Raw genomic sequence first — 15186 nt, forward strand, 5'->3', positions numbered from 1 at the left:
ACACACACACACAAAAGATACTGTTAACTTATCAAACGAAAAAGTAATGGTACATTGATAGACACAATAAAAAAAACACATACACACAAATTTCAAGCTTTCACAGCCCAAGGTTACTTCATCAGGAAAGAGGGAAGGAGAGGGAAAGACGAAAGGATGTGGGTTTTACGGGAGAGGATAAGGAGTCATTCCATTCCCGGGAGCGGAAAGACTTATCTTAGGGGGGAAAAAAGGACAGGTATACACTCGTTTGCGCACGCATGCGCGCGCGCACACTCACACTCACACTCTCACACACACACACACACACACACACACACACACACACACACAATCTGCACATATACAGACACAGGCAGGCATATGTAAATGCAAAGAGGTTGGGCAGAGATGTCAGTCAGTGTTGAAGTACAGAGGCAAAGATGTTGTTGAATGACAGGTGAGGTACGAGTGGTGGCAACTTGAAATTAGCAGAGGTTGAGGCCTGGTGGGTAACGGGAAGAGAGGATATATTGAAGGGCAAGTTCCCATCTCCAGAGTTCTGCCCCCCCCCCCCGGGGGTCCACAACTCTTTTTGTGGATATATGCGTGGCGAGCACGGGGCCCCGAGCTATTGCAGCCTTCCTTCTTTCCAGGGCTGCATTTCCTCCCCCTTCCCCTCCTTTCCTTTCCTTGCTCCTTAGCCCTCGCCCTCTCCTCTCCCTCTCTTGGTGTCCTAGATTATGTTGGCCCCCGCTATCCTCCTGGTTATGTTGGTTTTGCAATTTAGCTTTGTTGCATAATCACCTCCTCCTTTTGGCAGTCCCTGGTCCCCCTCTGGGGTTTTGACCTCCATTACTAAATTTCTATTCCATAGTGTGAGCCATTTGGGGAAGAGCACCTTACCTAGTGTCTCCGATGTGTGCCCTCCTAGTACATTCCACCTTTTCTTTCACGTCGTTGTCTGATGCTAGGTTTCATGGCCAGCACGGTAGCCAGCCCATGTAGTGGGGTCGCTATGTACCCTTTTGATTGAGCCCCCTGAACACACAGGGATCACACTTCTGATACCTGAGCTGTGACCTCCTCATGCAAGCCTTGAAGTGGTTGCTAGTCATCCTCGAGCATCAGAACTCCCGGCAATGGCCACCGTGCGAGACGGCCCTTGCTGTGGCTGGGTGGTGCCCGTGAGAAGAGCCCCTGATCGGAGTGGGTGGTATCAGGGCAGACGCTATGCAAATGAAACGCTTATGAGTCCAGAACTCTGGCCGTTCTTCTACAGCCGTCTCTCTCTGTGTGGAACTGATTTTTCTAGTGCTGCTTCTCCTGTCCCTTCGGCCTTCCCTTCCATGGCTACCCCCTGGGAAGAGGGTCAGGTCAGTCAGTTAGGGGTGAAACCTTTCCCCCACTATCTGGTTTGCACCAGGACTGATGGGGATACTTTCCCCAATACCAAACCTTTATTCTTTGTGGAACATATTGAAGACAAGTTCGGCAAAGTGGACTCCCTGAGCAAGATGCGGTCGGGTTAGTTGCTGATCAAAACTGCTTCAGCTGCCCAGTCTGCGGCCCTTCGTGCCTGTACCCATTTTGGCACAATTCCTGTGTCCATTACCCCCCCACCAGTCTCTCAATATGGTTCAAGGTGTGATGTTTCACAGGGACCTCATCCTTCAAACTTATAAGGAATTTCTGGACAATCTCGGACGGCGGGGTGTTCACTTTGTTTGGCGTGTTCAGAAGGGTCCTAAGGACAATCACATTGATACTGGTGCCTTTATCCTGGCCTTTGAAGGGGATACCCTCCCTGAGAAACTAAAGATTATGGTTTATCGATGTGATGTGAAACCGTACATCCCACCTCCTATGAGGTGTTTTAAGTGCTTGTGTTTTGGACAAGTCTTCCCGCTGTTCACAGGCCCGTCTCTGTGGTGACTGTGGATGTCCACTCCATGAGGGGAGTCCCTGTGTTCCCCCTCCTGTGTGTGTTAATTGACATGGCAATCATTCTCCATGTTCACCATATTGCCCAGTATATAAGAAGGAAAAGAAGATACAGGAGTAGAAGTCCCTTGATCGTTTAACCTACACAGAGGCTTGTAAGAACTACACACGTCTTTACCCTGTGTCCATGTTGTCTAGTTATGCTTTAGTTACATCTTCAGCCCTTCCTCCCCCTTCCTTACCCCAATCCCGGACCCCTCTCCCCCCCCCCCCCCCGCCCCTCCCCTGTGGTTCCCACACCTTCTCCTCTAGGTGCTGCTCCCCCTCCCCAGCCGGAGAAGTGTCCCACTCCTTCGGCATCTGCCAGTCAAGGGTGCCCCTCCTGGGATGCCACTTCCCGGCACCTTCCAGGCCAAAGGTCTGCTGCCACGCGACGACCGCGAGAACTGCAGTCTGTCAGGCCCCCGGGTCGCCCGATCTCTCTCTGTTCCCGATCTTGCTGCAGCTGGCTCCTTTATGCCACACAGCCCTCCTCGATCTCAACCAGAAAAGAAGAAGAAACGTAAGTCCCAGGACAAAGAACCTCTGGTGTCACCAGAGGTCCCATCCCCGGCTTCACCACCAGATTCTGACCTGTCATTCATGGATGTCGCCCCCTCCTTGTCGGTGACGGGTGGTGACCCGGCGGTATGACTGGCTTTAGCCTGTTCAACCCCTGTTTAAATCTTTGTTCTGTGGTTATCCAATGGAATTGTAATGGATACTACAGTCACCTTCCGGAATTGAAATCCCTTATTTCGTCTTACTCTGCAGCTTGTGTGGTTCAACAGGAATCTCATTTTACTGATAACTCACTGAGCCTCTGTTGGTTCCGTGTTTTCTGTCAAAATCGGGTGAGACCCCTGTGGGCTTCGGTGGCGTTTGTACATTGATCCGTACAGACATCACTAGCACGTGGATTCCTCTTCAAACTACGTTGGAAGCCGTTGCTGTTAGGGTACACCAGGACCCTGAGGTCATGGTTTGCAATCTTTATCTCCCTCCTGACAAGACTCTTACACCTGCTGCCTTAACTGCCCTTCTTCAGCAACTTCCTCCTCCCTTCCTCCTTCTCGGGGATTTTAATGCTCATCACCCCTTGTGGGGCAGTGCATTTCCATCTAGAAGACATCTTCTCTTAGATCACTTTATTACAGGCCACGACTTGTGCCTTCTTAATGATGGCTGCCCTACTCATTTCAGTGCCGGTCATGGTACCTGTTCTGCCATTGATCTTTCTCTTTCTTCTCCCTCTCCCCTCCCTTCATTACACTGGTCGCCACACGACAACCTTTGTGATAGTGACCATTTCCCGTTGATTCTCTCTCTCCTTTCCCGCTCCCCGATGGACAGGTTACTTCGTTGGTCTTTCCAACGTTCCGATTGGCCTCTATACACTGCACAGGTCATGTTTCCTCCCTCTTTGTCGCGTTGTATTGATGACGTCCTACGTGATGTGTCTGACGCGATTGTCCGCGCTGCTAGCCTTGCTGTGCCACGCTCATCTGGACCATTTCGTCACTGGCAAGTCCCGTGGTGGAGTACAGCCATTACCATTGCCATCCGTGATCGCTGTCGAGCTTAGCAACACCTTACGAGGCACCCATCCGTTACCAGCCTTATTACCTTTAAGCACCTTCGTGCTAAAGCCCCATCAAACAGAGCAAACGGATATGTTTGGAACAATTTGTTTCTTCCCTCGGTTCTGCTGTCCCTATGTCACGGGTATGCGCTACACTTCGCTCTCTCCAAGGCCCTCCCAGGCCTTCACCTCCCAGATGGCCTTTGTATGGACCTGTTGATTCTCTCAGAACTCTTGTGACCCATTTTGCAATGGCATCAGCATCAGCCTCCTATCCGGCTACTTTCCTTCACCGGAAACAGCAGGCCGAAGCTTCCACCTTATGTTTTACCTCTTGTCAGTCAGAATCTTACAACAAACCTATTACTGAATGGGAATTTCTTTCCGCACTTTCTTCTTCTCATGATACGGCCCCTGGCCCAGACTCCATTCATAACCAACTGCTTCAACATCTCAGTGCTCCACAACGGCAACATCATCTTCGGGTGTTTAACCGTATCTGGCTCCAGGGTGACTTCCCTTATCAGTGGAGGGATAGCATTGTGGTTCCTGTCCTTAAGCCTGGTAAGAACCCCCTATTTGTTGACAGCTATCGGCCAATTAGTCTGACAAATGTTGTTTGCAAGTTACTTGAACAGATGGTAGCCCATCGGCTCAATTGGGTCCTCGAATGTCAGGATCTATTGTACCCTTACCAGTGTGGCTTCTGAGAGGGACGGTCTCTGATCGATCATTTACTTCGCTTGGAATCCGCAGTTCGGCAGGCTTTTTCGCAGTGCCGCCATTTGGTTGCAATATTTTTTGACCAACGCAAGGCCTGTGACACGGCCTGGCACCATCACATCTTACTTACCCTTCATCAGTGGGGTGTTCGGGGCCCACTCTCGAATTTTATCCGCCAGTTCCTGCTCCATCGGTCATTCAGGGTTCAGGTTGGTACGGTTTTTAGTTCTCCACGGACCCAGGAGATGGGCATCCCACAGGGTTCTGTCTTGAGTGTCCTTCTTTTCCTCATTGCTATCGATGGTCTTGCGGCCTCTGTCGGTCCTTTGGTCGCCCCTGACCTGTATGTGGATGATTTCTGCATTTGGGTTAGTTCCTCTTCGATTGCCTCTGCAGAGTGGCAGCTACAGGGAGCTATACGACATGCCTCTGCATGGACCCTCTCACACGGGTTTAAATTCTCTCCTTTAAAATCACGGGTGGTCCACTTCTGTTGCCTTACTATGATCCACCCTGTTTCAGAGCTTTATCTTGATGCACAACGATTGCCTGTGGTCCCACAGTTTCGTTTCCTGGGTCTTCTTTTTGACAAGAAGCTCACTTGGTTGCCCCATATCAGACTTCCGAAGGTAGTATGTTTCCATAAACTCAATGTCCTTCGCTTCCTTGCCCACTCCTCTTGGGGTGCTGACCGCTCCCTCCTTCTCAGTCTTTATCGTGCTCTTGTTTTGTCTTGCTTGGACTATGGTTGTAAAGTTTATGGTTCGCCTGCTCCTTCCACACTGCACGTACTGGATCCAGTCCACCATCATGGTATCCGCTTGGCCACTGGTGCCTTCCCTACTAGTCCTGTTGATAGTCTCCTGGTTGAAGCTGGAATCCCCCCCCCCCTTTCTGTTCGGTGGTCCCAGCTTCTGGTGTCTTATGCACTCGCTGCCTGTTCCTCTCCCATTCATCCTTCCTATTCTATCCTGTTCCAAGACCATGGATGTCGCCCACCTGATTCCCGCCCTCGGGCGAGTTTACCAGTTGGGCTCTGCCTTGCATCTCTTTGCTGTGATTTTCAGCTTCCTTCTTCGTCCTGTCTTCCTCGCTCCCTCCCCTCCAACCCCCCTTGGTTAGTTCCTCAGCCTTGAATTCGGATGGGTCTCCGCCGAGGTCCAAAAGATTTCCCCCCCGCCCCGATGGTGAATTTTATGGGAGTTCCGGGATGCTGTTGCTTTTTACACTGATGGCTCTAAATCTGCTGATCATGTGGGGTATGCTTTCACGTCCTCTGTTGGAAAGGAAAATCATCTGCTGCCACCTACATGTGGGGTGTTTACTGCGCAATTGATGGCAATTTCCCGGTTCTTACCTGTATTAGACAGTCCCAACACAATCGCGTTTTGTTGTGTACAGACTCAATGAGTGGCCTTCTGGCTATTGACTGGTGTTTTTCACGCCATCCCTTGGTCTCTGCCATCCATGACCATCTCTCTGATATTCACCGTGCTGCTTGTTCTGCTTGTTCCGTTGACTCCCTTTGGGTCCCTGGCCACGTGGGTATGCCGGGTAATGAGCTCGCTGATCGTTTGGCTGGGGGAGTGGTCACTTACCACCCATTTTCTGTAACCCCACCTGCAGTGGATTTACGGCTTCACATCAAATCCCATTTCGCACAATCATGGGCCAACTCTTGGGAGGCTACTTCCAGTCTAATAAACTTTGTGTGATTAAGGTGACACCAGGCCCGTGGCGTTCTTCCTTTCACCTCTCCTGAAAGGACTCGACCACACTTTGTCGTCTCCGCATTGGCCATACCAGGCTGACCCATGGTTTTCTTTTGCGTGATCAGCCATCCCCACTTTGTGGTTGTGGAGCCTTCCAGTCAGCAGCCAACATTTTGGTTGAATGTCCCCTTCTTTTGGCTCTGCGTGCTAAGTACAGACTCCCCCGCACTTTACCTTTGATGTTGGTTGACGATTCCCAGATGGTCACCCTGGTTCTCGGTTTCCTCCGGGAAAGTGGTTTTTATTCTCACTTTTAAGGTTTTTAATCTCTCTCTGGTGTTGGGGCAGGGCGGTGAGTGTTGGGGTATCTCCCACTGTAAGCCGTGTTGGGAGATTCCTGACTCCCCTCCCTGACAGAGATCCTCTTTTCTTCCCCTTTTACTCTTTTTTATCTTTTTTTAAGGATTGGTTAGTCTTCTTTTCCCATACGTACTTTTACATTCTAGCGGTTGCATCTTTTAAATCGCAGGTGGTCTTTTTCCTCTGCTGCTTCAGCATAGCGTTGGGTTCGCTCTCTTGCTGACTTACCTCATTTTGTTTTTACCATTGACAACATTACTGCCCTTTTACATTTTTTTAGCCTTTTCCCTTTTATTGTTCTGACTTCTCTGAGATGTCACAATATCAAAATGGACCACATTTGAAACAAGGGACTGATGACCTTGCTGTTTGGTCCCTTAAACCCAAACCAGCCAACCATCTGGAGTTCTGATATGTTGGTGTCAGTGGGAAGTATCCAGATAACCCTGACGGTGTAACACTGTGCCAAGATGTGCTGGCCGTGCACCAAGGCATGTTTAGCCACAGGGTGATCCTCATTACCAACAAACACTGTCTGCCTGTGTCCGTTCATGCGAATGGACAGTTTGTTGCTGGTCATTCCCACATAGAAGGCTTCACAGTGTCGGCATGTCAGTTGGTAAATCAAGTGGGTGATTTCACACGTGGCTCTGCCTTTGATCATGTAAACCTTCCGGGTTACAGGACTGGAGTAGGTGGTGGTGGTGGTGGTGGTGGTGGTGGTGGTGGTGGTGGTGGTAGGGTGCATGGGACAGGTCTTACACTGGGGGTGGTTACAAGGGTAGGGAAGGTGGTTTGGGGATTTCATAGGGATGAACCAAGAGGTTATGAAGGCTAGGTGGACGGTGGAAAGACACTCTTGGTGGAGTGGGGAGGATTTCATGAAGGATGGATCTCATTTCAGGGCAGGATTTGAGGAAGTTGTATCCCTGCTGGAGAGCAAAATTCAGTGTCGGATCCAGTCCCGGAAAGTATCCTGTCACAAGTGGGGCATTTTTGGGGTTTTTCTGTGGGAGGTTGTGGGTTTGAGGGGATGAGGAAGTGGCTCTAGCTATTTGCTCCTGTACCAGGTCAGGAGGGTAGTTGCGGGATGCGAAAGCTGTTTTCAGGTTTTTGGTGTAATGGTTCAGGGATTCAGGACTGGAGCAGATTCGTTTGCCACAAAGACCTTAGCTGTAGGGAACTGACCGTTTGACATGGAATGGGTGGCAGCTGTCATAATGGAGGTACTGTTGCTTGTTAGTGTGTTTGAAGTGGACGGATGTGTGAAGCTGGCCATTGGACAGATGGAGGTCAACGTCGAGGAAAGTGGCATGGGATTTGGAGTAGGACCAGGTAAATCTGATGGAACCAAAGGAGTTGAGGTTGGAGAGGAAATTCTGGAGTTCTTCTTCACTGTGAGTCCAGATCATGAAGACGTCATCAATAAATCTGTACCAAACTTTGGGTTGGCTGGCTTGGGTAACCAAGAAGGCTTCCTCTAAGCGACCCATAAATAGGTTGTTGTACGAGGAGGCCATCCTGGTACCCATGGCTGTTCCCTTTATTTGTTGGTATGTCTGGCCTTCAAAAGTGAAGAAGTTGTGGGTTAGGATGAAGCTGGCTAAGGTAATGAGGAAAGAGGTTTTAGGTAGGGTAGCAGGTGATCGGCGTGAAAGGAAGTGCTCCATCGCAGCGAGGCCCTGGACGTCCGGGGTATTTGTGTATAAGGAAGTGGCATCAATGGTTACAAGGATGGTTTCCGGGGTAACAGATTGGGTAATGATTCCAGGCGTTCGAGAAAGTGGTTGGTGTCTTTGATGAAGGATGGGAGACTGCATGTATTCGGTTGAAGGTGTTGATCTGTGTAGGCAGAGATATGTTCTGTGGGGGCTTGGTAACCAGCTACATTGGGGCGGCCGGGATGTTTGGGTTTGTGAAATTTTGGAAGTAGGTAGAAGGTAGGGGTGCGGGGTGTCGGTGGGGTTAGAAGGTTGATGGAGTCAGGTGAAAGGTTTTGTAGGGGGCCTAAGGATTCCTTGAAGCTCCGCCTGGACATCAGGAATGGGATTACCTTGGCACACTTTGTATGTAATGTTGTCTGAAAGCTGATGCAGTCCCTCAGCCACATACTCCCGACGATCAAGTACCACGGCTTTTCGCGGATGATGCTGTAGTATACAGAGAAGTTGCAGCATTAGAAAATTGTAGCGAAATGCAGGAAGATCTGCAGCGGATAGGCACTTGGTGCAGGGAGTGGCAACTGACCCTTAACATAGACAAATGTAATGTATTGCGAATACATAGAAAGAAGGATCCTTTATTGTATGATTATATGATAGCGGAACAAACACTGGTAGCAGTTACTTCTGTAAAATATCTGGGAGCATGCCTGCGGAACGATTTGAAGTGGAATGATCATATAAAATTAATTTTTGGTAAGGCCAGGTTGAGTTCCATTGGGAGAGTCCTTAGAAGATGTACTCCATCAACAAAGGAGGTGGCTTACAAAACACTCGTTCGACCTATACTTAAGTATTACTCTCAGTGTGGGATCCGTGCCAGGTCGGGTTGCCAAAGAAGAGCGGCATATTTCGTCACAGGGTTACTTGGTAAGTGTGATAGCGTTATGGAGATGTTTAGCAAACTCAAGTGGCGGACTCTGCAAGAGAGGCGCTCTGCATCGCGGTGTAGCTTGCTCGCCAGGTTTCGAGAGGGTGCGTTTCTGGATGAGGTATTGAATAGATTGCTTCCCCCTACTTATACCTCCCGAGGAGATCACGAATGTAAAATTAGAGAGATTCGAGAGCGCATGGAGGCTTTCAGACAATCATTCTTCCCGCAAACCATACGCGACTGGAACAGAAAATGGAGGTAATGACAGTGGCACGTAAAGTGCCCTCTGCCACACACCGTTGGGTGGCTTGTGGGGTATAAATGTAGATGTAGATGTAGAACCCTTGTCAGCCGGAAGAATGACGAGGGATCGGTCAGCCTTCAGATCACGGATAGCCTGGGCTTCAGCTGTAGTGATGTTGGAGTAGGATTAAGGTTTTCCGAGAAAGATTGAGATGCAAGGCTGGAAGTGAGAAATTCCTGGAAGGTTTGGAGAGGGTGATTTTGAGGAAGAGGTGGGTCCTGCTGTGACGGAGGACGGAACTGTTTCAGGCAGGGTTCAATTTGGATAGTGTCTTGGGAGTTGGATCATTAGGAGTAGGATTAGGATTATTTTTCTTCGTGGCAAAGTGATATTTCCAGCAGAGACTATGAGTGTAGGTCAGTAAATCTTTGACGAGGACTGTTTGGTTGAATCTGGGAGTAGGGCTGGAGGTGAGGCCTTTGGATAGGACAGAGGTTTTGGATTGGGAGAGAGGTTTGGAGGAAAGGTTAACTACTGAATTGGGGTGTTGTGGCTCCAGATTGTGATGACTAGAGTTTTGAGGTTTTGGGGGGAGTGGAGCTGGAAGTGGGATATTGAGTAGATGGGAGAGACTGGGTCTGTGTGCAATGAGAGGAGGTTGAGGTTTGTTGGAAAGGTTGTGGAGGGTGAGTGAGTTGCCTTTCCAGATATGGGAAACCAGGAGATTAGATAGTTTGAGGTGGAGGGTGGCATGCTGTTCTATTTTGCGATTGTCCTGTAGGAGGATGCTCTGAACAGTCAGTGTGGATGTGGGAGAGGAAAGATTGAGGACTTTGATTAGGGATAGGAGTTGACGGGTGTGTTCATTGGCTGTGTTGATGTGTAGGTGAAGGATTAGCACTCTAGTGAGTTTGAATTTTGGTTTTTAGGATCTGCATAAAATGTTATTTAGTCATTTTTATACTAGATATATGTAAAATAAAGAGTAATTAGGAGAAACCAGCAGTATTTTCATGTCGATGCCTGTCTGTCACGCTGTCCCTTCCCCCGCCATAATCAAGCAGTGAGCTTCTGCTATGGTCCTTCAGTTCACAGTACCTCTTCACTCTGTGCTGTTCATGTGTTGTTGTTACTAGTGCTTTAAAGTAGTGACTGTTTTCTTGTGTTGTGAAGTTTTTTATTGACAATGGACAGTGGCTACCAGAGGACGTATAAACTTGCCAGATTGCTTCTGCTACATTTGTGGTAACTATACCATTAAAAAGCAACAAAGAAACATTTCAGATTTTGTTGAAGTATATTTCGCCTATTTTGGTATAAAGTTAGGCAATAAAGATAAGCCTTGGCCCCCCACACAGTTTGTTCAGTGTGTGTTGAAGAACCAAGGCAATGGTGTCAACGTAAAAAGCAGTCCTTATGTTTTGGAATACCAATGGAGCCCAAAATCATAGTGATGACAGTTATTTTTGTTCTTGCAACGTACGAGGTTTCAATTTGAAAAACAAAAAGGAATTTCTTACCCTAACATTCAGTCAGCCATTCGCCCTGTTCCTCGTGGACCGTACCAATACTTTCTCCTCCAGTCTTTGGATGATATAGATGATCACGAGCCATTGGCTCAGCAAGGTGATTGTGAAGGAGACAGAGATTGCTACGATCCTAGCACAACCAGTCCCATTCCATTCTCACAATCTGAACTGAACAATTTAGTTAGAGAGACCTAGGCCTTTCTAAAGAATCTGCAGAGGTTTTAGGATCTAGATTGAAAGATGAACTTATGTTGGCTCTGGGAACATCCTTTTCTTGGTATCGATTGTGGGAAAAGGAGTTTGTATCTTTCTTTTCTCAAGAAGGTGACCTGGTGTTTTGCAGTGATGTTCCTGGACTTATGGCACGTTTCAAAATAGAATACACTCGTGATGAGTGGAGACTTTTTATTGATTCTTCAAAAAGAAGCCTTAAAGCATTACTTCTACACAATGGCAATGAGTATACTTCTATACCAGTTGGACACTCGGTTCACTTAAAAGAATGTTACGAAAACTTTGAACTGGTTTTAAGCAACCACTGCTATTCAGACCACAAATGGACACTAGGTGGTGATTTAAAAGTGATTTCAATGCTGCTTGGTCAACAAAGTGGCTATACAAAGTTCCCTTGCTTTCTCTGTGAATGGGACAGTAGAGACAAAGCAATACTACATAAAAAAAGCTTGGCCCATAAGAAAAACCTTACTGGTAGGGGTTAAAAATGTTGAGAGGAAAAGCCTCGTGGATCCCAAAAAGGTGTTACGTCCACCACTTCGCAATAAGTTGGGGCTGATGAAACAATTTAAGGCATTGCCAAAAGAAGGGGAGTGATTCAGATATCTTTGTGGGCAATTTCCTGGTTTATCTGAGGCAAAGCTAAAGGAAGGAATTTTTGTTGGACCAGACAGAAAACTGACATATCCCAGCTTCGTGGACAAAATGGAAACAAAAGAAAAGGCAGCATGGACATCTTTTAAATTAGTTGTTACTGTATTCCTAGGAAACAAGAGATCCAAACTAAAAGACGTTCATGGCAGACTTGCTCGACAACTTTAAGATGCTGGGCTGTAACATGATCATTAAAGTTCATTTTCTCCGCATCTTGACTACTTCCCTGCAAACCTTGGTGATGTAAGTGAAGAGCAGAGGGAAAGATTCCACCAAGACATCAAAGAAATGGAAAAAAGATATCAAGGAAGATTGAATGTCAACATGATAGCGGACTACTGCTGGATGATAAAAAGAGATGATCCTCAATGTGTCCACAGCTGGAAAAGCAATAAAAGAAGCTTCGGCAGAAAGTGAAAGCGTTGTTATAGTGATTTCTGAGCTTAAAGAGAAATGGAAGTATACTGGAAATGTAGTTTAGAACATGATTTATAAATAAAATAAAATTTTATAACATTGGAAAAAATGTGATAAATTGCTTAAATATTGTTGTTATACCCTAAAACACTCCCTTTTTTGTGATAAAGTATGACGTGATAGAAAAAAATGGATTGCATTTTTGAAATTGGCACTGAAAAGTACATAAGTCAATTACCAAATTTCAAACAACTTCCAAAAATGTTTTTGCAGACCTGTGTAATTGATCATCTGTAATCGGTGTCGTTCTGATAGTCTGCATTTGTGTGTACATGTGATTGTGTGGGAATGAGTGCATTTCCTATTAGAAGAGCCAGAGAGCTCAAAAGTGACACTTCTCTCTCTCTCTCTCTCTCTCTCTCTCTCTCTCTCTCTCTCTCTCCAAACATCAGTCTGCTATAAGAATGTGATTGACTTTCTCTTATTTTGCAAATTATTGAAGATGTTGTGTGTTAGATACTATGATTAAGATGAAAAGATTAGAACAGGAGAGGAAATAGTGATAGCCTGCATCAAGCTAGTCCTGATTGATGACCATAATTACTCAGGACATTTTTCTTAAATCAGTTCAGAGCCCTCGTTTAACATTATGTCCTTGAAAACTGTATGGGTCGGTCAGTTAGAAGGCTGGATTAAGTATAGTGCACATCACCTGTCACATGACTATGGTTATTGAAGCAGTTTAGTGTTCAAACCAACACTGTGGGTAAAGAGAGCTTAAGTGATATCTGAGAACTATGAGAAGCAGTGCTATGTTTAGAGAGAATTTGAATGATATTACAATACTTCAAATTAGACATGATCAGGACACTAGAAAAGGTACCAAGTAATTAAAGTTGCGATGAGAACCATTTATTATTTATGTACTACAACTAATGTAAGAACTTCACAGTTGTAAAAATGAGAAACTTGATTATAAGGGCCTGGTTATGAAGAGGAGGAAAAAGGAAAAGTTTTATGTCGAGAAGAATATCATAGAAGGCAGTTTCGGGTTGTGAATATAAGAAAGTATTGTCTTAACAATTCATGTTATTGAAAACAAAAACTGTGAACTTATCAGTGATGTTAAGACAGTGATCTCTAACGTTGAAAAAGGTAGAACTTAGTCAATTGTTATAAATTGACTAAGTGGTAGTTGTTGTTTTTACAAGAGTTAAGGTAAACTGCATCCATAATAAATGCCTGAATCTCAAGAAACTTCACATTGTGAACTGTTATCACAGTACAGATGAAGATCAGTGGCTTGTCACTTAATATTGGAAAAAGGAAAAAAATAGATGATTTGTGGTTCTAAAACATTTCTTTAGAATGCACTATTTGATTTAAGACATAAATGTTGGTTACCTGAAGAAGAGAAATTGCTGAAAAGGAAATGGGAGGACTTGAACAACAGTCCGTTATTATGTTCTGTGGCCAACATTGGCAAAATCTTGCTGTGAAGCAGAACATTTATTTGTAAACAAAATTAAATTTCCTCATAGCATGGTTACACATTCCTCTCAGTACAGAATGATACCCTCCATAATGTGAAAGGAATTTACATGCTTGTGTGTCTTGTTACCACTGTGTAGAGTCAAGCTTTTTCTTTTTATCTGTCAAGACTTGCTAAAGTATTTCATGTTTTCTCCTTTTAAGGATCAAGAGAATGGCAGGTATGAAAGAAACACAGTTATCTGCAGAAATAGAACTTCTTGAAACTGACACAAAAAAGAAGTGGACAAGACCACCTATATCCATGAATTTTGAGGTATTGTGTTTATATACAAATCATAATTAACAAGAAGTTATTTAAGTTTCCTTCTAGTTACTTATTTGTCTTCATTTTCAGGTCCCATTTGCTCCTTCTGGCTTCAAAGTTCGGTACTTGAAAGTGTTTGAACCAAAGCTGAATTATTCAGACCATGATGTTATAAAATGGGTTAGATACATTGGCCGCAGTGGCCTGTATGAAACACGGTGCTAAAATTATCATTAAATTTCTCAAATGATTAGTGGAATAAATTTAATATATAATACATTCCATAAGTGATATTCTGAAATATATTATGGATAAACCTACAGAAAAATCAGAATTGTATTTAGTACTGCTATCAGTAAAAAGTGAAAATGTTGATTCTGTTCTAACATTGTATATGATCTGCTATTGTTACGTCAAATATGTTTTAGCACCTAAGCTTTCTTGCTTGATTATGCTTTAGTGAATTCAGAATTCTTGCTGTGGGGGTAAATGCTTAGGAATAGTAGTGAAAGTAAGCTGTATAAATAATATGGATGGACTAAAATGAAATACTCATACTATGTATTGTTGCCATTTTTGTATACCATTATAAATAGATGGAATCTATGTACTGTATGTGTGTGAAGTTTGAGCCTATAGTCCGAATGGTTTCGAACCTTTCACTTTGTTACTGGCTCAAAGATTAAAGTGTTTGTTATGTTACATGTGTTCTTAATTAATGTTAATAGTACATGTTATTGTGAATTCTCCTTAAAGTATTGTGTGTGGTGCAGATATCACAGATCTGAAAATGGCATAAAACATTGTACCATAAATAAAAAAGAAACTACTTTTATAGAAAAGAAGACATGGGAAATAAGTGATAGTTAAATGAAATAAAATGATGGAATGTATGGTGGTACACAAGAACCATACTAAAGATTCACAAGGGTAGCATGTACATTATCTAATCACTCTTCACTTACTGCCTAAAATTAACATCAGCTTGTGATAAATTGATGTTGTAGATCACTTCAGTGGTTAGATAATACACAGAAAAGTAGGATGTAATCAAGGAATGTGTGTTGTAACGGAAGACAGTTTGCTGGCCCATATGGAAATGGCCTCTTTTTAAATAATAAACTGATTGTTTTCAACATTAATGAAAATGTGAGAAAGGTGACGTGATGTGATGGTTACAATACTGGATTGGCATTTGATAGGATGGCTGCCTTAATTCATTAGTCATATTTATGTGCATAAGAAGCAGATACTGCATAATCAGGAAAGCTTTGATATTCTATTGTATCTGTTGGTAGCTTGGTTCAGTAATTCAAAAGTTACTTGACTGATATCACAGTTAAAATTCTGAGTTCATTATATAATTTGGTCTCAAC

The 15186-nt window shown here is 44.8% G+C and overlaps 1 protein-coding gene across 1 annotated transcript in view; it reads left to right on the top strand.

The window, feature by feature from the left end:
• LOC126474863 (AP-2 complex subunit mu) overlaps window positions 1-14512 on the top strand; it is a 44725-nt gene extending 30213 nt beyond the window's left edge. The window contains exons 7-8 of the mRNA XM_050102343.1: window positions 13708-13819; window positions 13901-14512. Of these exons, the coding sequence (XP_049958300.1) occupies window positions 13708-13819; window positions 13901-14035 (247 nt within the window). The 3' untranslated portion in view covers window positions 14036-14512. The remainder of the gene's footprint in view (window positions 1-13707; window positions 13820-13900) is intronic.
• Window positions 14513-15186: the final 674 nt, after the last annotated feature.

The sequence above is a fragment of the Schistocerca serialis genome, chromosome 4 (assembly GCF_023864345.2).
Source record: "Schistocerca serialis cubense isolate TAMUIC-IGC-003099 chromosome 4, iqSchSeri2.2, whole genome shotgun sequence".
Classification (NCBI taxonomy): Eukaryota; Metazoa; Arthropoda; class Insecta; order Orthoptera; family Acrididae; genus Schistocerca; species Schistocerca serialis.